Source organism: Chelonoidis abingdonii, chromosome 19, assembly GCF_003597395.2.
Source record: "Chelonoidis abingdonii isolate Lonesome George chromosome 19, CheloAbing_2.0, whole genome shotgun sequence".
NCBI classification, from domain to species: domain Eukaryota; kingdom Metazoa; phylum Chordata; order Testudines; family Testudinidae; genus Chelonoidis; species Chelonoidis abingdonii.
The window spans coordinates 36,454,904-36,477,340 of NC_133787.1; the positions used below are offsets into that span (position 1 = coordinate 36,454,904).

The following is a 22,437-nucleotide window of genomic DNA, read 5'->3' on the forward strand; positions in this document are numbered from 1 at the left end:
CTGGGCGGCTGGGGAGCGCTTTGCGGCAGCCGGCGGTGAGAGCGAGCGCGTCGCGTGCGGAGGACTGAGGCGGGAGTTGGCCTCTCAGGGGCCGCCCGGAGGAGCCCCACGCGGCCCGGCGGGGAAGCCCGAGCGTCCCCTCCTCTCCCCTCCGCCGCCTATGGTGCCCCCGAGCGCGCCGTGAGGCGAGGCGAGGCGGCCGGAGCTGGGGCCGGCCCCCGCGGCGGAGCAGGGCGCCCCAGGATGAAGCTGACCACTCAGGCCTACTGCAAGATGGTGCTGCACGGAGCCAAGTACCCGCACTGCGCCGTCAACGGGCTGCTGGTGGCCGAGAAGCAGCCGCCCCCGCCCCGCAAGGACCAGCAGCCCCACGGGCAGCCGCCGCCCCACACCCTGTTCGTGGACTGCATCCCCCTCTTCCACGGCACCCTGGCCCTGGCCCCCATGCTGGAGGTGGCGCTGACGCTGGTAAGGAGCGAGAATAGCACTGGGTCCATCGTCAGCGCCCTCACGGCTCCCCTAGAGCGCTAGACAGGTGGGGAGACTGAGGCACCAGCTTCAGCGATTTCCCTCCCCGAGGTCGCGTGTCAGATCAGTGGAAGGGCTAGGGATAGAGTCCGTACGTGGAAAGACTCGCTCAGACAAAGCTGAAAGGGGGAAGACTCGCATATGCGCCCGCACAGGTCTACAAACACACTCAACTTTATTGCCGAGACCCACGGAATGCCCCAAAAACAAAAACGATCCTGAGAGGCGTGTAACGGCCGAGAGAGATGCAAACTGCCTCACAGAAGGGCTTGTAGACTGAGCCGTGGAAAAGCATGGCTTCATGCGGACAGATGCTCTACACTCTCTACACTACAGTTTTTCACTGGTGAAAACTGCCCCAGCTGAAAAGTACAGCTCCTGTTTTGCTAGTGTAGACTTAGTGCTTGTTTGTAAAAGGAAGTTGACAGTTATAGCAGTATAATTATACCATCATAATTCCCCAAGTGCACTCACTTATTCCACCTTACCCCTTCCAAAGTGATATAAACTAAACTGAAAAAGGTTCTCCTATACTGGAATAAGAATCCCCACGCAGCAGGTTATACAAATATAACTAGATTGATTTAAATTCACAACTTTGCTTTTACAGGTATAACTTTCCCATGTAGACAAGGTCTGCCTCCTAGACTAGGAGGAAAAAACCTAGGTTTTTTAAAACAATATTAGCTAACATGACTTGTAACGCTAGTTAGCATCTAATGTAACACCTTTTAAATAGTGTTACTAGTCATGTTGTAAATGGGCATTAAACTTTGTTTACATGCTACAAATGGTATTTTAAGTCAAGGTAGGTAATTCTTAGGGAGACAAGGTGGATGAGGTAATATCTTTTATTGGACCAAGTTCTGTTGGTGAGAGACACGTTTTCAAGTTTACACAGCGCGCTCTTCTTCAGGTCTGGGAACTGTACTCAGAGGGTATGTCTACACAGCAAACAAAAACCTGCGGTGGTCCAGCCCAGGCCTGGAAGTCTACATAGCAATGAAACAACCCCACAGCCTGAGTCAGCTGGCATGGGCTAGCTGCAGGTTTTTCTTTATTGTGTAAATATACCCAAGTGTCACAATTAAATAGAAGGTGAAATAAATAAATATTACGTAAGTAGTTAATGCACATTGCAAGGGACCATTCAAGATGAAGTGGCCAGTGCTATGGGGAGGGGGTTAATGAGTTATAGATTTGGTTTTATGATTTATTACAACCATGTCTGTATTCAGTCCTTGGTTCTTAGTGTCTAGACAAGTTATGAATTTAAGTCCCTAGGCTCGTCTTTTGAAAATGTTGTGTAGATTTCCTTTGAGGATGAGGAATGAGAGGTCAGATATAGAATGATAGTTTATTTGAAATGGTGATGTGGTGTTTTTGTCTTTTGTCATCTGTGTGTGTTCATTTGATAATGTACTGATTGTCTTATTTCACCCACATAGTTATTATTGGAGCATTTAGTGCACTGGATGAGGTACACCACATGTTGTGATAAGCATGTGTGGGACCCATGGATCTTGAAAGATGTATTGTGGGTGGGTGGAGATATGTCTGCAGGTTTTGCATCTGTTGTTCTGGCAGGGTCTGGGGCCGCTTTGAGTTGTTGTGTCCTGGTCTATGGGGAGATTGCTTCTGATGATGACACATAGCTCACAGGAATTGCCAGACTGGATCAGACCCAAGGTCTATCTAGTCCTGTCTGACAGTGGCCAGTACCAGATGCTACAGAGGAAGGAATAAGAACTTCACAGCAGGCATATTTGGGACAATCTGCTCCCCATATTATGTGTTATCCTGGTCTCTAACAGAAATTGGCTTAAACCCTGAAGCACAAGTTTTAATATCCCTTCCAAAATCTATTCTTGTGAATTATACCTTTGGCTATTGTTGATATCCATATAAATATCCAATCCCTTTCTGAGGCCTTTTAAATTCTTGACCTCAATGACTTCCAGTTTAATCATGTTACATTAAAAAAACACTTCTTTCTAAAAATGCACCAGTTTTTCCTAGTCAAGACAGGGTCACAAAAACTAAAGAAATACATGTTTACATAAAGCCGGATGTGGTTAGAGCACAGGATTTTGACAGGAGATGAGGGTCCTCTTCCTACATCTGCCATGGATTTACTGTTACACCATGGGTAACTCAGAACTTTTCTACATTAAGGAAAGTTCCACTGGGATAATGCTATTGGTGTAGTTTTGCCAAAGCAAACCCCTAATGTATATATGATGCACCGTTGCAAAGTAGGGATTATACCACAGCAGTGTACTGTGATTTAATCCAATAACATGCCAATGTAGTCACATTTGTGTGAATTTCTTTATGTAGACAGGGCCTGATTTAACCCTTCTGTGACCTTCAGATGGTGAACTTTAAATTCATTCATGTTTTTAAAGGGTCCTGAGCTCCTTGGATGAAAGGTGTTATTGAAGTACAGTATATAATGTTTTATACTGTATTTTTTAAGATATGTGGCGGTCATAATGTCTTTAAATTAAGATTGGATGTCTCTTTAAAAGACGATTTAGCTCAACCACAAATTCTGGGCTTGATACAGGAATTACTGGATGAAATTCTCTGGCCTGTGTTATGTAGGAGATCAGACTAGACCATAACAGTCCCTTTTATCCTTCATATCTATGAATAATGTAGTTGCAAGCAAACTGAGCCCTGGTCTACACTGGGGGTGGGGGAAGGCTCGATCTAAGTTACGCAACTTCAGCTACTTGAATAACGTAGCTGAAGTCAACGTACTTAGATTGACTTCACTATAGTGTCTTCACCATGGTGAGTCAACTGCTGCGGGTCCCCCATCGACTCTGCCTGCGCCTCTTGCGGTGCTGGAGTACAGGAGTCGACGGGAGAGCGCTCAGGGGTCGATCGCTATCTGCTGGGTAGTGTTGACATACCCTGACACCCGCCATGACTAGCTTTAAGGAACTTTTGCTAAGGCATCATCAGTTTAAAACAAACTGAAATTGTGACTTCCCAGATTGCCTGCTACTTTGATATGAGTGTCCCACATTATATTGTTTGTGTTGCACTGGAATATACTCAGCTAATATTTTAGGACTGATGTATGTATGCTTGTGGCTTTCATTATATTAAATGTGTACCTCTTGAAGTTATACTAGTCATCAAAAAATATAAATGAAGTATCAGTGTTGCTAAGCAAAAGATGTGACAATGCTTAAGAAACAAAATAAGGCTCAGCTTTCAAACATGGGTGCCCAGACACGGATTTTAAGATACCTAAATACACGGATTTTGGCCCAGTCCTGCAAGCTGTGTAGAAGCCAACTGACTTCAGTGCAGTTCCATGTAGGTATAAGGGTCCACTCACTCAGAGCTCTGTGACTGGGTCCTTAAATGCTTAGCTACAAGCAGCCAAATTTGAAAACTGAGCCTGTAGTAAGAAATAATGATGTTTCTTAGTTTTTAAAATGACTGGACACAGTTGTAGAATGTCTAGTTACTGGAGGCTGAAACAGCAACATTTAGACAAAATGAAGGGCTGTAGCCTTTTGAGAAACACCAGTTCTGCCTAAATGAGCTGAACTAGGTGACAGTTTCTATATTTGTTCATTTCCAGTGGTTAATTGGTTTAAAATATAGGTAAGTACTCAGTTCATACAGACTGCTATATGTCAGGCTATGTCTATACGTACAGCTCTGCAGCAGCGCAGCTATACTGATACAGGTGCTCCACTGCAGCACATCTGGTGAAGATTCTCTATGCTCTGGTGAAGCGCTCTCCCATCGGTTGCGAGCGACAGAAGCTATGTTTGCAGGAGAAGCTCTGCCCCCAGCTCTGCTTCTGGCCCAGCTCCGCTCCAGGCCCTAGTCATAGCTCTGATTCGGGCCCTTACATTACAAGTAAGGGGGGCAGAGTGCAAGGTAAAAAGTTTGGAGACCACTCTCTTAGAGTGTGTAAGTCTCTGAAGTGCGGTGGAGTGTTTCACTGTTTGGCCTGTATATCAGAAGCATTGTTTTTCAGGAGCTAAGATTCTAAGCTGTTAGAAAGGGGGCCTTGTTTTCTTAGATCCTGATCCTACAATGTGTGGCATGCAGAGGGACTGCTGCAGCCCCATAGAACACAGCTGACTTCAGTCGGGGCCCTGTGGCGGCATGTGGCTTCCAAGCTTTTTAAAAAAACAAAAACCAGAACACCTGGGAGTTTATGGATTAAAGCCCCAATCCTGCAAACATGCTGGGGGACTGCCGTGCCAAATGTTTCGTTGTTTATATTTTTTATTTTGAGATCCTGGAAAAATTGGGACACAGTGCAATTACAGAATGATTCAACTATGTAAAAAGGTATCCTGGTCATGGAAGTTTTTTTTAAAAACAAAAAAAATCTAAAATTGTACCCTGATCCTTAATAGGTCCATGTATGAAGCTCATTACAAGATCTGGGTCTTAATCTGTATATTCTGTTTCTTATACAGCTGAAAAATTGAATTAGTAGTACGTTATATAACTTAAGAAAACTTAAAATCCTTAATTTATTGCCTTTTCACTATTTATTTGTACTTGATTATTGATTTTAAAAGTAAAAGATATGAAATCCCTGATTTTCCCACAATTAATCAATTTTTGCAAGCCGTAATTATAAAGTTCATGAAGATGGGTTGCAAATTACAATACTTATCAATTTTTAAGAACTTCTCAAGAGCCCAAAGTCTCTTTCTCTATTTGTACAAAGGCTAAGTATTAGTGTAACAGCTTATAGTAACTGCATTGTAGTGGCTTTTAAAATGGAGGCTGTTTTGCATGTAATGTAGCAATATGAATGCCAGGAAAATCCTGAGTTAAGGAACCATGTTAAATGAACAAATCAATAAAATTCATGCAGTTAAGGTTGATGTCCTTTTCCAGAAACACCTATATATCCAAAGAGTCTTGCAGCATTGGTTAAATTTAATGAGGGGATCTTTTTTTTTTCCCTGGGGGCCTATTACTATAAACTCTTCCTTGGTGAGTAATCATTACCCTGAAGGTGAATGGACTGCTTATGTGAATGAGGATCTTTAGGATCAGGCCCATAATAAACAAAAACTCCCATTGATTTCTGAGTTATGCATGAGCATTAAATCGAGTTAATATTTTCTAAATCTAATTCTTAGTTCAGAGGGTTCATTTTCAGTGCCAGCCTTGTCCATTTTAAAAAGTTCTAAAAATGAGTATTAAAGGAATACAAAAAAATTCCTGTTGATATCAAATGACATTTGAAATGATGTCATAACTCAATTGCAAAGTACGCATGGGGAAAGGAACGTGTACCAAGTCACATGTGTCCTGTAGGCACAACAGCGTTAAGGAAATATTTGTAGTCTTTACCAGGCTTTTTTAGCAAAAGGATTGGAAGGAATAAATTTGCACAATTCTTAATTTGCACATTTTGTTTTGAATTTTTAAAAAGCGAGTTACGAAAAGTTTCAGTTACTGCCTTTGGTCCCCCAGCTAGTTGTTGTAGTTTTACAACCACACTTTCCTTGGTGGAATCTCCTTCCTTGGAGGTTTTTAAGGCCCATCTTGATAAAGCCCTGGCTGGGATGATTTAGCTGGGATTGATCCTGCTTTAAGCCGGGGGTTGGACTAGATGACCTCCTGAGGTCCCTTCCAACCCTGATATTCTATGATTCTATGTAGTATAGTTGAATAACAGTGACACTGCCTGTATACTCAGACCTTATCTATACTCGCAAAGCTTTCAAAATCCTCCATGGTTGCAGTACTGTGGGTGCAGCTCCACTTCTGTTAGCAATGGTAGAAGCTCTGGGGGAGATCCTCTGCTAGAGTAAGCTGACTTCAGTGGAGTTCTGAAGTTTACACAAGTTGAGGATCCGCCCCTTGGGTATAATGGCCACTGGCATTTTTACCTTTGTAAAGCACTTTGACATCCACAGGTGAAAAGCACTATATAAGAGCTAGGTTATTTTTATCACATGTCTCATGTTGACCTGCTCTGATCAGGATTAGACAACAGGAATAGAAACATCAGTGGCCAGTTAATGCTGGGGTTATCATTGGTGGTATTGCAACAATGTGAAATTTAAGGAAAAATGCTAGTGTAAACGTAGCAAAATTGCTGTTAATTTCAGAAAGTTAACAGTCTTTGTTTACAGAACAAGTTTTTTCACTGGGTGAAAGTTTACTTTAAAAAGGAAACTGTTAACTTAAAAGTTATATTTGTTTGAAATTGTTTTCAGTAGCATACACAGTAAAAATGTCAGACAAATGTAATTTTTAAATTGACAGTTTCCTTTTTAAAGTAAACTTGTGTCAGGGTTGGCTTTAGTGCCAAGGTTTCAGCCCACTAGCAATTAAAACTGAAATCATAAACCTTTGAAATGGGGTTTATAATTGCTCCCGTTCAGGGCCAACTGCTGTTTCAATGCCAGAAGATGACATTTTAATAAAACACATAAATCCTTGTCATCCCCTGTGGATGAGGGATTATTCACATGGCTTTCTTCTGCTTAGACAGTTTAATACTGTCATTCTGCTAAATATGAAATTGTTTTGATTTACAAGATGCCAAAGTTCAACATCAAATACATTTTGGAATCCATTTTCATCAATCTATTTGGGTTTTTTAAAATGCATAGTAACTGGGGAGGGAAGCACTAGCTGTTTTCTCTGCCTCCCCAATTTCTGGATTATCCTGGCCTGATACTCTTAATTGTGAGCAACAGGAATGGTAGATGTATATTTTCAAAACAACAGAGATAATGGACCAAATTCAGAGCTAATATCCATTGTTTTCCAGTTCTTTTTTTCCTGCTTTACGCCAGGTCTGAATTTGTCCTTTTCATTCAAAAAACTGTAAACGTTCATAGATTTTTTTTTAAGTATTTGCATATGTGAAGTGTTATTCATAGAACAAGGAACCATTATGATTATCTAGTCCTGTAACTCTCAATCTTTCCAGACTACTGTGCCCCTTTCAGGAGTCTGATTTGTCTTGCGTATGCCCAAGTTCCACGTCACTTAAAAACAACTTGCTTACAAAATCAGACACAGCACACTGTTACTGAAAAATTGCTTGCTTTCTCATTTTTACCATATAATTATAAAATAAAGCAATTGGAATATAAATATTGTGATTACATTTCAGTGTATAATATATAGAACAGTATAAACAAGTCATGTATGAAATTTTAATTTGTACTAACTTCACTAGTGCTTTTTATGTAGCCTGTTGTAAGACTAGGCAAATATTTAGATGATTGATGTACACCCTGGAAGACCTCTGCGTACCCCCAGGGATACATGTACTCCTGGTTGAGAATCACTGATCTAGTCTGACCTCGATATAACACAGGCCATAGAATTTAACCTAGCAATTCCTGCATCAAACCCGTGTTCTGTAGCTGAGCTACTGCATGTTTTTAGAAAGACATTCTATCTTGAGTTAAAGACTAAGTGATGGAAAATCCACCCAACATCCCTTGGTAAATTGTTCTAATGTTTAATTACCCTCACAGGTGAACAATTAAGAAAAAATAATCCTGTGTTAATGCAGATCCCCTTAGCAATGGGGGTGATTTGGAAGAATGAGACAATAGTCAGAATTTTTTTTGTCACATCTTTCAGTTCTTAAATTTAAGGCATCAGTTGGTTTTTAAAGAAAACATTATACAATATAAAAAGTAAACATTTTAACACTATGTGAACTTCTTCTATTTTGAGCAAAATGGATGCAGCTGTCATGAAATGGGGTTATAGTCTCACATCCTGTACATTTCCCTGGCTATTTACTCGCTATTTTCTGTTAGTGTTTAGTTGGCAATGGGAATACTTTCCATTGCCAACTAAACACTAACAGAAAATAGCCAGTAAGACCTAAAATTTTATGCCAGTGATTACTCATGCGCTTCAGAACAAATTCTGTTCTTTGAATTTCAGGCTGTATGTCACAATTCAAATATCTTCTTGTTCAATTTTATTTCATTAATGTTTTATATATCTTTTCCCTAATAGTTGTGTTTCTCCCTATGTTGTGGTTAAGAATATTAGCATTTGGTTATGTTATAAGGTTTCAATTGCCATTTTGTCCTCAGGAAAGATGTATACTTTTTGGTAGTTTTGTGTGATTTTTCTGGACTCACAATTGTTTTGATACTCTTTCAGATTGATTCTTGGTGCAAAGAGAATAGTTACGTGATAGCTGGATATTATCAGGCTAACGAACGTGTGAAAGATGCCAGGTGTGTCGATGCAATATCTCTTCCTGTTTACTCTCTCATGCTGCATTTGTACTATGCCAACAAAAATAATTGCACATATAATTTGTGAATGTTGTTTAACTTTGACAACTGTCATGTGATTTCACCTTGTTTCCTTAATACTGTTAGATATCTGTGAAATGTCTTTTGTGTAGTCTCAAACCTCCATTTTTCCAGAATTACTCCTATATAATAGATGTTATAGAATTACTGGATGTTTCAGTGCTTGCTAATCAGTTTAACTGGCAGCTATCAGGGAAATCCACTAGAATTCACAGATCTATTCATGAATCTCTAGATCTTTTAGGAACTTATTTTGAAGTGATTTCATCTCTGATTATTTCATTGCCTTTTTTTTTTTAATGAAACTCTGCCAGTTAGCCATGGAGTTGTCTTGCAATCTAAGTAGAACACAGAAGTCATTTCTTACTCATCACTTCCCCAAGATTAGTCTTTAGTAACAAGTTGTAAAATTTTCAAAACCAGCAGTTATTTCAAAGTCTGAATTGTATTGAAAGTCAGTAGGATTTAATGCACTTTTGAAAATGAAATTTAGGCTTCTAATTCACTCATGCTGTTTTTGTAAATTTTACCCACGATGCACTGACTGTAAATTAACTATAGTATTTTAACTGCCATGTGTTAATCCTTTTTAAAAGTAAAGTCCACTGTAAATATTTTACAACTAAGATACACTTAGGGCTTATCTAGACCAGGGAAATTTGCATGACTATAACTACACTGATATGTAGTCATAGTGGTGGAAGCGCCTAATGTTGTAGACACACTTGCCAGTGCCAGAGGAGACTTGAATTGCATGATTAGTAACTTGTACATTAGTGCAATACATCTACACGTTGGGGGTTTGTGCTGGTCTAGCTGTACTGATGCAAAAATGAAAATACTATAGACAGCAAATTTTATTTGCAGTCTTGTCAGAAACACTGTGCTTTTTGAGATACAGTAGTGACACAATGGATTTGTTGTCCGCTTTGTGTGTCACTGCTGTAAATTAATACCAAGTTACTTAGGCTCTTTAGTTCAGCAAATAGCAATTTCGGGAAAAACTTCAAAATCACACTCACTCAAATGCATCTGCAACTGCATACCGTATTTTAAAATTGAGTAATTCTATATTTTCCCTCTCATAATTCAGCTCATTAAATAACCAATAAAAGTCGTCCTAAGGGACAATATTTAAAGTTTTACACATGTATATTGAATATTTTTTCTTCCCATGTTTAAATCATTAAGCGTATCCAGTATTAAGACTAATTAGAGGACATAAATGCTTTCATTTTAAATCAATATTAACATCTTGTTCTCAGTAAAACATTTTAATTTATTCAAGCCATTTTGTTGGAGCAACTTTTCTTCTGGTCTTGAGGGATATCTCCAAATAAAAATGCTCATGTCTCTGAAGCTATCAAAGGAGTTGAGAGGGTTTACCATTTGATCAGTTACGATTTAGGTGCAAGCAGATTTTCTTTGGAATCTGCTAATTATAACATAACGGGACGGGGCAGGAGTTACTTTCACAATACTTTAATACTATATATGCGTCAGCATATGACTTGCTAGAGATGCTGTGAGTTTTTGGAGATGTTGCTGTTGACTTTCAGATTGCCACAAGACTAGTAGGAAACATAAAATCATTTAAGGAACTCTCAGCAGAGACACTCTCTGTATATGTACAATGAATAGAACAGTGCCTCTAGACACCACCATAAAATTAATAGATAAGGGGTTAAATCCTTCTTGCGCAAATGTGTCTGACTTTTAGAGATTCTAAACTCAGTGAAGACTGAATCGGCCGAAAAATACAAACTTCATCTATGTTTGTCTATATACTCTCTCTCTCTCTCTCTCTCTATATATAGTCTGTGGACGATTTTCTGGTGGTCTGCAGAACTGCTTTTCTCTATCACTTTTTAAGTTGTGATGCATTCTTCTGATAATAGCACAGTCTGGGACATTTTAAGACTTCCAGAGGTATTTTGGACCAACTAAACTGAAACACACACCTATCTGCCCCCAGCACAGCTTTATTTTGGGTAAATTCAGCTGTGATTTTCTCCACCACGGCTAAAGGAGTGGCAAACACAGGATGACAGAACTGAATTCCAAAGTGACCTGAAGAAGGAGTAAAGCAGCGATTGCTGTAGGCAATGAGGAGAGATTTAGGACTATTAAATGTAAATCTCTAAATGCAGGCAGAAGAAATAAATAGCAAATCTACAAAACAGCTAAATTCCTCCACGGCCTGAACAGCCACAATTATCCCATTAAAGTGAACTTTTCATCTGACTACTGTTTTAATACTATTTGTTCCTGCAGAGAAATTGTGCATTTGGAATATTGGGAATGAAGGGAAGCTAGTATGCAAGAGGATCTGTAGTAGAAGTTTCACACATAACGGAAGTTTAAGGATCACTGCTCTGGACTTATTAGCTAGAGCAAAGTAAATCCATTGAAGACTTCTAGAAACATAAGAGGAGCACGTAACTTAATCTTCCAAGGGACTGTGTTTTACATGCACTTGGGTAATTTGGAGGAATATTATGCACTTCAAATTTGGTTGCCAAGATACTCTTGCACCACACAGTGACTGTACCTTTTACTACCTTGTTAAATAAATATCATTACATTTGCTTACTAGTGGAACTGGGTATTGAATGAGTTTTAAATGTAGATTGGTGAGCAAATTTAGAGATATTCTTTTCCAAGTTCCTGGAAATGGAGCAAAAGATAACCATGATAGTCTGGATCTGGTGGGAAGGTTTGGAGGCTGCAAACTATTGGATCCGCATCAAGTCTGAGTAAGCATTTATTGTAGAATCATGGGACTGTAGGTCTGGAAAGAACCTCGGGAAATGTTCTGAGGCAGGACCAAGTAAACCTAGACCATTCCTAACAGGTGTTTGTCTAACCTCTTCTTAAAAACCTCCAGTGATGGGGATTCCACATCCTCCCTTGGAAGCCTATTCCACAGCTTACCTACCCTTATCATTAGAAAGTTTTTCCTAAGTAATGTAAATCTCCCTTGCTGCAGATAAAGCCCATTATTTCTTGTTGTACCTTTAGTGGAAATAGAAAACAATTGATCCCTGTCTTCTTTGTAACAGCCCTTCATATATTTGAAGGATTATCATATCAGGTCTACCTCAGTCTTTTTTCCCCCCTCAGTTCTAAACATGTCCAGTTTTTTTTTTTAATCTTTCCACATAGGTCAGATTTGCTAAAGCTTTTATCACTTTTGTTGCTCTCCTCTGGACATTCTCTAGTTTGTCCACTTCTTTCCTAAAGTGTGGCAACCAGAATTGGACACCGTACTCCAGTTGAGGCCTCACCAGCGCCCAATAGAGTGGGGCAATTGCTTCCCTTGTCTTACATAGGACAGTCCAGCTAATGCACCCCAGAATATTAGTCTCTTTCACAACTGCATCCCATTGTTGACTCATACTCAATTTGCGATCCACTATGACCCCAGATCCTTTTACCATGTAGACAGTTGTTCCCCATTTTGTAGTTGTGCATTTTATTTTTCCTACCTAAGTGAAATACTCTGCACTTATCTTTATTAAATTTAATCTTGTTGAATTCAGACCAATTCTCCAATTTATCAGTTATTTTGAATTCTAATTCTGTCCTCCAAAGTGCTTGAAATCCCTCCAACCTTGGTGTCATCTGCAAACATTATAAGCATACGCTCTACTCCAGTATCCAAGTCATTAATGAAATATTAAATAGTACCATATCCAGGACTGACCCATGTGGGACTAGATGCACCCTACCCGTTTGACAGCGAACCATTGATAACTACTCTTTGAGTACAGTCTTTCAACCAGTTGTGCCCCCACCTTATAGTAAGTTCATTTAGACCGCATTTTCCTAGTTTGCTTATGAGAACGTTATATGTAACTGTAGCAAAAGCTTTACTAAAATCAATAGATATCATGTCTACTGCTGGAACAGAGCTAAGAAATAGATCATATGCTAAAGGAGGAGATGATTCAGTGTTTTCTTACCCTTCTGACTTAGATCAAGTGTAGTATCAGTTTAATATCTTGTTCCTATTTGCTACGACACTGTTTTTCTCATGTCTCTTCTCAGCTCTTATTTCCTACTGGTTTCAGCTGAAATATATAGTACAATTAACTTGACCTTCTTCTGTAGTCCAAACCAGGTCGCTGAAAAGGTAGCCTCCAGGATTGCAGAGGACTTTAGTGACCCAGCACTCATAATGGTATATAATTTCGTTTATCTCTCTTCTGATTATAATCACAATATTGGAATGAGCGTTTAAATCCCATTTCTTGGCTCTGTTAATAGAGTAATGTGATGACTAACTTGCTGAGCCCTCAGAGTGCCTTGGGGAGTCCCTTGCAGGGTATTCAAGCAGCCCCTTTTGGCCAGCAGAGCAGTTACTGTGCTCTAAAGAGAGGCTACTTCTGGCCCTCCTTGGTCATGGAGAGAGTTGCTGCATTCTGTGTACATGGTGGGAGAGTAAAGAAGGCACATTCTTCCAAAACCTTTCATGACATAATGGCTTACCTTCTCAATGGGTCAAAGGCAGTGGTGGGCTACAGTGGAATGTTGGTGGTTTACAAGAGACCACTTTAGACCATTTAAAAATTGGCACTTCAGAAGCAGCAACAAGATGAAACACTGCATGGATTAATGGAGGTGAATGGAAGATGCTATGATGTTCAAAACCACACTGTCATTTTTATATCATCTCTTTAGTTGAGATCTTGAAGGAAAGAATTTGATTTGTTTCTGTTGCATGTTAGGTGGATAACACTAAATTTACGATGGAGTGCAGAGAACCTGCCATTCATGTGTATGAGCATCATGAAAACAAATGGAGATGCAAAGACCCACATTTGTAAGTAATATGTTCGTTCTGGGTTGTGATAAAGAGATGTTCCTTTGTGTATATAGCTGTAAAGAGCAAAATTGTCTTATTACACTTGAACAACATAATATAGAATGACCTTGTAAGTAGAAAATGGGCAGTAGTTGACCATGCTTTGAAAGCTTTCTGTTTTTCATAATGTTGAGAGAAATATCTAGCTCAGGGGTAGGCAACCTATGGCACACATGCCGAAGGTGGCACGCGAGCTGATTTTCAGTGACACTCTCACTGCCCTGGTCCTGGCTACAGGTCCGGGGCCTCTGCATTTTAATTTAATTTTAAATGAAGCTTCTTAAACGTTTTTTAAAACCTTATTTACTTTACGTACAACTATAGTTTAGTTATATATTATAGACTTATAGAAAGAGACCTTCTAAAAACATTAAAATGTATTCCGGCACGCAAAACCATAAATTAGAGTGAATAAATGAAGACTCGGAACGCCACTTCTCAAAAGTTGCCGACCCCTGATCTAGCTTATAAAAACAAAACTCTTGTCAGTATTCCGCCTCCTCAGCTGTAGCCACACAGCATACTGTTATGGCTTGTGTTTTAATTGAAAGAGCTGGTGGAGATCATTTTCCTTGAGAACTATTAATTCCTAGTTATTTTACATTCTAGTGATTATTGTGAAGACTGGTCTGAAGCCCAGAGGATTGCCACATCTCTCTTGGACAGCAAATCCTATGAAATCCTTGTAGATTTTGATAATCACCTTGATGACATCCGGAATGACTGGACAAACCCAGAGATCAACAAAGCTGTCCTACACCTATGTTAGGGAGGCTTCCACTGACTGATTTATGGGCATTTCCACTATGCTGAAGATACTTTACAAAAATATTTTTGAATGTAAATAGAGTTATCTTCAGTACATTCTGGGGAACGCCAACAGCAGATTTATAAAGAACGGCATGTCACTTGGAAAAGGTAACGTGCCCAGAAGCAGTCAAATCTTTTTAATGAGAATCCTTAGAAGAAATACATACTGTCAGTTATAGCCATCCTTGTGGATTCCTTCCCAGATGTAGTGATTGTTGCTATAACCTTTAAAACCAGAACTACTTCTGCTTGTCCAAATTATTCATATTAAAAAGTTTTGACTAACCTTTTATAATCTTTAGAGAGAGTAATTTTTAAAGATTTATAAAATATCTTTCAAAAATGAATCTTGTCCTTAAATGAGATGTTTTTAAACTCTAAGTCACAAATATGTAAACAAAATCCAGTGATAACTGGTCTTTTGACCTGGTTCTTAACTGGTATTATTGATGCAGTAGAATAATGCTAACTGCTAAAGATTATACTCTGTGCACATACTGCATTTGTTCTGCAGCAGTTTAGCATATCATAGCTACAGAATAACATATACTGAAAGCAATATTCCAAATGCTGCAGAGATTCCCAACCATGCTGGGACTACAACCACAGTTGTTACCTAAGAAATAGTTACAACCAAGGCCAAAACAAATCTTAACTTTATGATTTGTGAAAAGGACTTAAAGCACATTAACGATTTTAATCAACTACAAGGCTCTGTAGGAGTTGAGAAAACAAGAGAAGAGTAAAATGCCATCTTGTTTATATGCAGTCTTTCTATCTGGATTTTAAACAGATAATCTTAATTCTGAGCTGATTCGCACACTGTCCATTCAAATAGGACTGAAATGTACCTATCTGTAAATTAAAGGCAACTGATCTGTCTTTAGCATATGGATCAAAGGAACCTTGGAACACTCTAGTTCATCTTAAATCGATCTGTCTATCTAATTAATATCTGTTTCTAACAGAAGTTTACCAGTTGATGGAGAAGCTTTATAGCAGAATTTGTTTTGTCATTTTTATATGTATTATTTTGTACCAGGTACACCAGATGCATAGTACCTTACCTTCTGTCTCTCCTTTAACTATGTTACTGTAGAACTGCTAACAACTTAATTTGGTGAACCTAATGAACTTGAAAGGATAAATTTTATATCATTCAATACTTTTTAACAGTAACAACAAATGGAAGGAAAATGCTTTAGCTGACCAACTGCTATTGTAGCTTGTCCCTCACCACCTGAAAATAAACTTGATGACAGGGGAATGTCAATCAGATACTTTGTGGCATCTTTGGTGGCATTGGGTGAGGAGAGAAGCAGGTAAGGAGGAAAGGAGTGCAAGATAAGTAGACTCAGTTATTGGCTGCATAGTGCAGTTAATGCACTAACTTGTCTTTGACCTTGAAAGACCTGAGTTCAGTTCTTAATTAGATCAGAAATTAAGAGAATTTGATCTCTTGCTCATAGGAAATATTTGGTACACACACATGTTGCAACATAGTTCGCTCAAAGTCTTTTCCTAAGATCCCTACTGAAACAAACCCTTTACAATGAAGATCCAGATGCAGTATTTATCTCCTAATTTTTTGCTTTTTTCTTACAGCAAACTTTTGAAACTTGTGCAAAAAGTAAGGGATGAGATTTTCAAAACCACTCTTGAGTTGACCGTGGTGTGCTCCTATTAAAGTCGACACAAGTTTTACCGTTGATATAAATGGGAACAGAATTAAGGCCAAAATCCCACTCTAAAGTAATAGTTCTTATGAATGAGGATTACAGAAATTAGTACTTCCTTTGTTTCACAGTGATGATAAATTAGTTTGGAGAAGGATGAAGCAGACATCATTTGGGGAAGTAAAATGCTGAATAGTCATTGCTGAACAAGTGAAACTGAACTCTAACTGACAACCAGTGAACCGTGCTGCTATTCCACAGATTTAAATATACTAGCTAGTGGAGTGTTCCCAGCAGTACATGTACAGAAAAAAACATTACCAGTCATGCACATTGTATAAACAGAGCGTTTCAAGATGGTTGCAGAATATAAGGCAAAGCCTATGACATGCTATTCTTTCCAAGGACAGATGTTATTGTTTGCCCCTTTTTGACCTGAGTGACTAGTCAAAGTTTATGGCCCTGTGCGTGATCCAGCTGGGAGCAGAATTTGGTGATAGTCGGGTTTTTCTTCAATGCAGTTTTGTTTATTTACAAAGACTGTACAAAGTTCTGTGTCTCTGAATGCAGAAGGGATCAAATAACAGGAAACAGCTTCTTTTGTTCACCAAGAGCAGCCTTTTCACCCTGCACCCTGACCCAAAAAAAAGTCTCCAGGTTTTTTCCAGGGTCCAGCCACATGTTTTCAGCTGCTTCTTCAGTCTGTCTCATTCTGTTCTCAGTGTGTGTGTTATCTCCTGCCAACGCGCACACAGTCACAATATCCAGTTGAACCATCTGCCCACTTGGTGCTAGTTTCTGAGCAGACTATTAGGCTCTGCTTCAAGGATGGCCCCTTAACTGTCTCTTACAATTGACTTAAACGGGGGGTTCATTCAGAGATCAGTTTAGAGGTATAAACTGAACCCATAACAAAGTTTCACTTAATGTTATCAGTTATCCTAACAAGCCACTGGGAATTGAACTGGTTACACGAAGAGTCATTAAACAGCATTGAAATACAAGCTGGTATTTCTTTGAAGCTACAGGAAATGTATTTCTCATTCTTCCTAACTAGATGTCATGTAATCAAGTTTTTGGCCACATATGCATTCACACACACTAATTTGTTCTGTCAGATACTCAGCTCTTATCCAGTTGAGGCTTCCCAAAATGCTAAATGTTTTGTAAAGATCAGTTTTTTGTAGTTGTAAAATAAAATTAACTCAAAGCAAAAGTATCATCGGGGGCTCTAATCTGATAGAAAAGATAAATGCTTTTGCTGAGCAGCGTATTGTTAAACATTGAGACTTTGCTGGAAGGGACAGGAGAGAAGCACCATATGAAATCCTCCCCTCCCACCTCTCCCTCTTTTGTTTACTTGTAGGTTTCTAGTGAGGTCCATTGGACATAATGCCCACCAATAAAGCCAGAGGCTGATTTTAAACAAACAAAGGGCAGGTGCAGCAGGGCACCAATGAGACTTGCCCTGTCACCTGGACAGTTTCCATTCCACCCCTTTTATTTGCGTTGAAAGCTGGACAAAAAGTTATAAAGGCGAACCTTGGACTTGCTTTGATTTGTGTTGGTTGCATGCATAAGGAAGAGAGGAAGCAGGTAATCTCTGTGAGGACGGATGTTGATCTTGCTACAAATCTAGGTCACTGATCTCTATGAGCAGCTGTATATTTCTTGGCTTGGGCAGCAACTGCATTAAAGGAATGCAAGGTAACTTCTGGTTTGTTTTTTTAACTTTCAGGAAAGAAAAAGTTGGGGGGATGGGAAAAGTCTGCATTCCTATGAGAACCCTGATGATTTTTTTTTTTAACCTCTACTTCAGTGTGACAGCCACCATGCTTCTGGCTGGGAAGACTACTTCCAGAGCATATCCCTCTTTCCTTTATTCCACCCCAATTGTCTATCAGTGAATGCCATGCAGAGGTCTCTTCCCTCCTCCTCCCATTGACAAATGTCTTAAGTTTCTGCTCCTATCACTCTTTTGGCCTTGCCAGCCCAAGTTCCTATGATCAGAAATCAAACGCTAGCCCTGCCGTAGTGTCTATCTGCCTTAGGGTTCTCCATAATACCCATTACTGTTGTGTTAGCACTTGGAAATGCAGAAAAGCCCTCCTGGCTATAGGTATTACAAAGTTATTTTCATTCTATATTAATGTTTGAAAGAGTTGTGATGAACAGTTCTAACAAATAACAAATGTATAGAAAACTGGCACAAAAGGAGGGAAAACCCCGGCTCAATCTGATATTTAAAGTGCTGCTTTTGAATAAATATAGGCAATCAGCACCAGAAATGATGCTATTCTGAATTACTTTGAATGTAAAGTGGTTGGGGTTTTTTAATGTGCTATTTACCACTTTGCAGACAATGAGTTAGTGGCAGGAGCAATAATGGGCACTAATTTGGGAGTCTTTCAGGATGAAGATGGGAGCTTGGCTTGCTGCAGCATATGGTTATGAAGGAAATCCTGCTTTCTTCCCAAGCAGCTGTCTGAGTTGACTTAAGACCAAGAAGGCTAGGTGACATGCCAAAGAGCATGGTTTTTCTAACCACTGGGCACCATGGCCAAGATTTTCAAAAGTGACTCATTTTGAATTTTAGGTGTCTAGCTTGAGACACTTCAAAGGGACCTCTTTCAAAAAGACTTGAGCCTTTACCCTCTGGAAATCTGACTTCTTGAAAGGTATTCCCAGTTAGACACCAAAAAATGAAGGCACCTAGAATCACTGGACACTTTTGAAAGTCTTGGCTGGCATGGCAGTGCCAGACTAAGTAGTTCTATGTGGGCAGGGGTCTCCCTCTGTAGGTTCAAAAGGTGCAGGTTATCAGTGACTGCAAGTACTGTGGCACGCTGAGATGGCTGTGCTCAGTGATGGTTAAAAGAATGTCAAATATCTGGTAACTAGGGAATGGTGTTTGGTCTGCAGGGGATGTTTTATCCTATATAATGTAGTTTGCTGTGTGGTAAATAAAGATGAAGTTTTTTTCTTTTCCCGCTACCATGCAATTGAAGTGGGAAGCTGAGCACTTTGTCAGTTTTCTGTTAGCCTAAGCAAATTGGCACATTTTGACCCACGTGTCTTCTTCATAATTCCAGATACGAAGGCTGCCTTGTGCCTGCTTTAATCAGGGTACTCTTTGTAACAGCAAATGTTTATATAAAGAGACGCATGATGCGGAGTGGTTAAAACACAGGGCTTGGCTTTCAGATATCATGGGGCCCATCAGCATGATAAGAACCTAGATGAATAAAGCGGGATGCCAGAGACTGGGTTCTGTTTCCAGATCTGCCACAAACTTGCTGTGAGATCTCGTGCAGATCACTGAGGCTTGGATCCTCAAAGGTATTTAGGCACCTAACTGCCATTGATTTCAGTGGGAGATAAGCACCTAAAGGCTTTTGAGGATCAGGGCCTTAGAGCCTATTTTCAAAGGTGTTGCTTTCCTGCAGCTGCCAGGGGGTTCGGTGGGTTTGTGGTTGCTCAGCTCTTCTGAAAACCAGGCTGCCAAATTCCTTCTGTTTTCCCATCTAGACAAAGACAGTAGAGACAGTGGTGTGTGATGAGGCTTAACTTGCTAGTGTTTTATTTGTATGACAGTTCAGAGAGGCAGATCCCAGTGAGGCTTGGTGCTGTACTAACCCATACGGAGAGGCAGTCCCTGCCCCAAACCACTTACAGTCTAAATGGAGGAGACACACAGAGAGGGTGGAAGGAGAAAGAGAAGCATGGGCTGCCTCTATTTGTAAAGTGTTTGAGATCCTCAGCTGGAAGGTGCTATCAATGGAGAAAGAGTAAGTGAAATGTTAAATGCAGGAAGCTTTTAATAGTTGGTAATTTAGACCTTATTGGGACTTGGAAAATGTTCATGAGATAAAATCTGCTTGCTCTGCATTTGTGAGCAGTGCTTCTGCTGAACATGCTAATGTAGCTTCTGGAGAGGAGCCTAATGGGCCCAAGCCACTGACAGTTGTGAGTGGGAACTGTAAAGCACAGGCATCTATTGAACAAAAGAAACTGTGCAAGTTGCTTCTCCTTGCTCTGCCCACCCTCTTATAACATCTCATAATTCTGGTTTGAGGCCCCCATGCTGCTCTGCCAATACATCTTAATTCTGTGCTGCAAGATCCCTTGCCATTCTAGCCTCCCCTGAATCAATCATTCCAAAATAGGCAGTGGTTGCACCATGTACATGTATCCACTAGGGGCTTGATTGAGGCCATTGTCTTTATCCCCTTTAGACCTTATTTTAACCCAGCTTGGCTCTCTCATCAGAAAGGCTTCTGCACTGGCAGTTTTATCCTTGATTTCATTTTTGACTCTGCAAAAGATTACAGATATAAAACCATAATGAACCAAGACAGAAAGCCAGCTGTAGTCTGGAGTTTCCATTAATAGGATTGTGTGAAGGGTGAAATTGTTTCACCTTTCCATGTGGCTGTTCAGCAATTGGCCAAGATGGCCTTTGTCTCTTAGAAATTCTAGTGATGGGCTAGGCATTTCCCCAACCTTGTCAAGCTATGGATGGAAGGGAGGCAACAGCCTGGAGAGTACAGTTGCAGAGTAGTATAAAGCCATTAGGTAATTCCAGGTGGAAGTAACACCCATTTCATCTTTAAAACTGGCTTGTGAAAGCTGCAATCATCTGGTGGATAATTGAGCAGAGCATACCTAGACAAGTCTTCTCCAACTGAAATGATTCTTCAGCCCTTTGATTACCAGAGGGACAGGTGTGTGTTAAAGGTCCTTTGGAAACAGCAACTGCCTTTAGATTTTTCGAACTGACAGCACATGAAATGTTTAATTGGTGCAGTAAAACTCTGTTTGTATCTTAGCAATGCCTTGGAGGTTTGAAACACTCTGTGACATGGGCCAGAAATATTTTATAGTCACAACTCCTTGAAATTAGTGAGAGTCATTACTGGCTTGGGATATTTGCAATGGTAGGGTATGAGATCCTAATGAGACACACTGGCTTCTGTACTCAGTGATTCTCCAAGACTCTTCATCAGTATCCTAGAGTAGTGGTTCCCAAACTTGTTCCACTGCTTGTGCAGGGAAAGCCCCTGGCAGGCCGGGCCGTTTTGTTTACCTGCCGCATCTGCAGGTGTGGCTGTGGTTCGCTGCTCCAGGCCAATGGGAGCTGCTGGAAGCGGTGGCCAGTAGGTCCCTCAGCCCGCACCACTTCCAGCAGCTCCCATTGGCCTGGAGCAGCGAACCGTGGCCACTGGGAGCTGCAATGGGCCAAACTTGCAGACGCAGCAGGTAAACAGCCCGGCTGGCCAGGGGCTTTCTCTGCACAAGCGGTGGAACAAGTTTGGGAACCACTGTCCTAGAGGTTCCACAAAATTCACATGACATAATCCTGTCTTGGCTTCCCAAACCTCTCTACTGGAGTTTGATGGTCTTCAAGGAGGTATATATGGCCACCCAAAATTGCATGACTGATGCTTTAACAGTGCAACATCTCAAATGGTCCACTGAAGCAAGTATCCCATGACAAAAACCTGGGGTCTTCCAAAGTGCAGCTAATAAGTTGTCCTCTGAACCTACTGATACAAAGTGTTTAATTGGCCCTTGAACCAAGATTCTGATCCCCACCATGTGAGCAGGGTCTTATTATGGTTAAACGACAGGATTAGTAGTCAAGCAATCTGCTTTCCAATCCAGTTCTGAGCTCCCTTCACGCTCCTATATGTGGTCTCTTCTGCTCAGGCTTGAAGCACATTGGCTGGATAGTGGGGAAACTTCCACTTCTGCTGGTTCCCATGATGCTGGTATACAGGAGACTTCATGCTGTCAATACAGCACCCCTCAGCAGCACTACATTGTTAGTTTTAATTAACATTTAGCCTTGGGAAGATTATGAGATGTATTGAATGCATCAGGTCATTTAAACCAGCCAACCCCTGGAAAAAAACAACCCACGTGCTATTTGGCAGACCTTTAACCAGTATGCTCCTACAGCTGTCATTACTGCATGTTAATAGCAGTGAGGTCAGAGCTAGATGTTCATAGGATGGAAGAAAATCTATCAGGGAGTGGTGGCCCAGGTATCAAAATGGCAGGTTGTCAGGGAAAAGAAAAGAGAGACAACCTAGCTCCTCAAATATGTTATGAGTAAAATTCTGTTCATAATCCTGTTTGAAATGTCTTGGGATGCTTGAATGATAGTGATTGCTTGCATGGGTTACAGGCAGCACAGTGTGGATTATTGGCAGGTGCAGTTATTTTTTACTTATATGAATTCATAATT

The 22,437-nt window shown here is 40.2% G+C and overlaps 1 protein-coding gene across 1 annotated transcript; it reads left to right on the forward strand.

Annotated features, from left to right (window-relative positions):
- The first annotated feature begins 17 nt into the window (after positions 1–17).
- EMC8 (ER membrane protein complex subunit 8) lies at positions 18–17,898 on the forward strand. Its single transcript, XM_032793794.2, has 5 exons — positions 18–468; positions 8,677–8,753; positions 12,948–13,017; positions 13,565–13,659; positions 14,311–17,898. The coding sequence occupies exons 1-5, from the start codon at positions 244–246 to the stop codon at positions 14,468–14,470; spliced, it is 627 nt and encodes a 208-aa protein (XP_032649685.1). The 5' UTR covers positions 18–243; the 3' UTR covers positions 14,471–17,898.
- The last annotated feature ends 4,539 nt before the right edge of the window (positions 17,899–22,437 follow it).

Bases quoted from the DNA above. Each gene is read 5' to 3' on its own strand.
- EMC8 (XM_032793794.2), top strand. From the start codon at position 244: ATGAAGCTGACCACTCAGGCCTACTGCAAGATGGTGCTGCACGGAGCC. The intron at 469-8,676 runs GTAAGGAGCGAG...ATACTCTTTCAG, and splicing joins TGGAGGTGGCGCTGACGCTG to ATTGATTCTTGGTGCAAAGA. The intron at 8,754-12,947 runs GTGTGTCGATGC...CTTCTTCTGTAG, and splicing joins GAACGTGTGAAAGATGCCAG to TCCAAACCAGGTCGCTGAAA.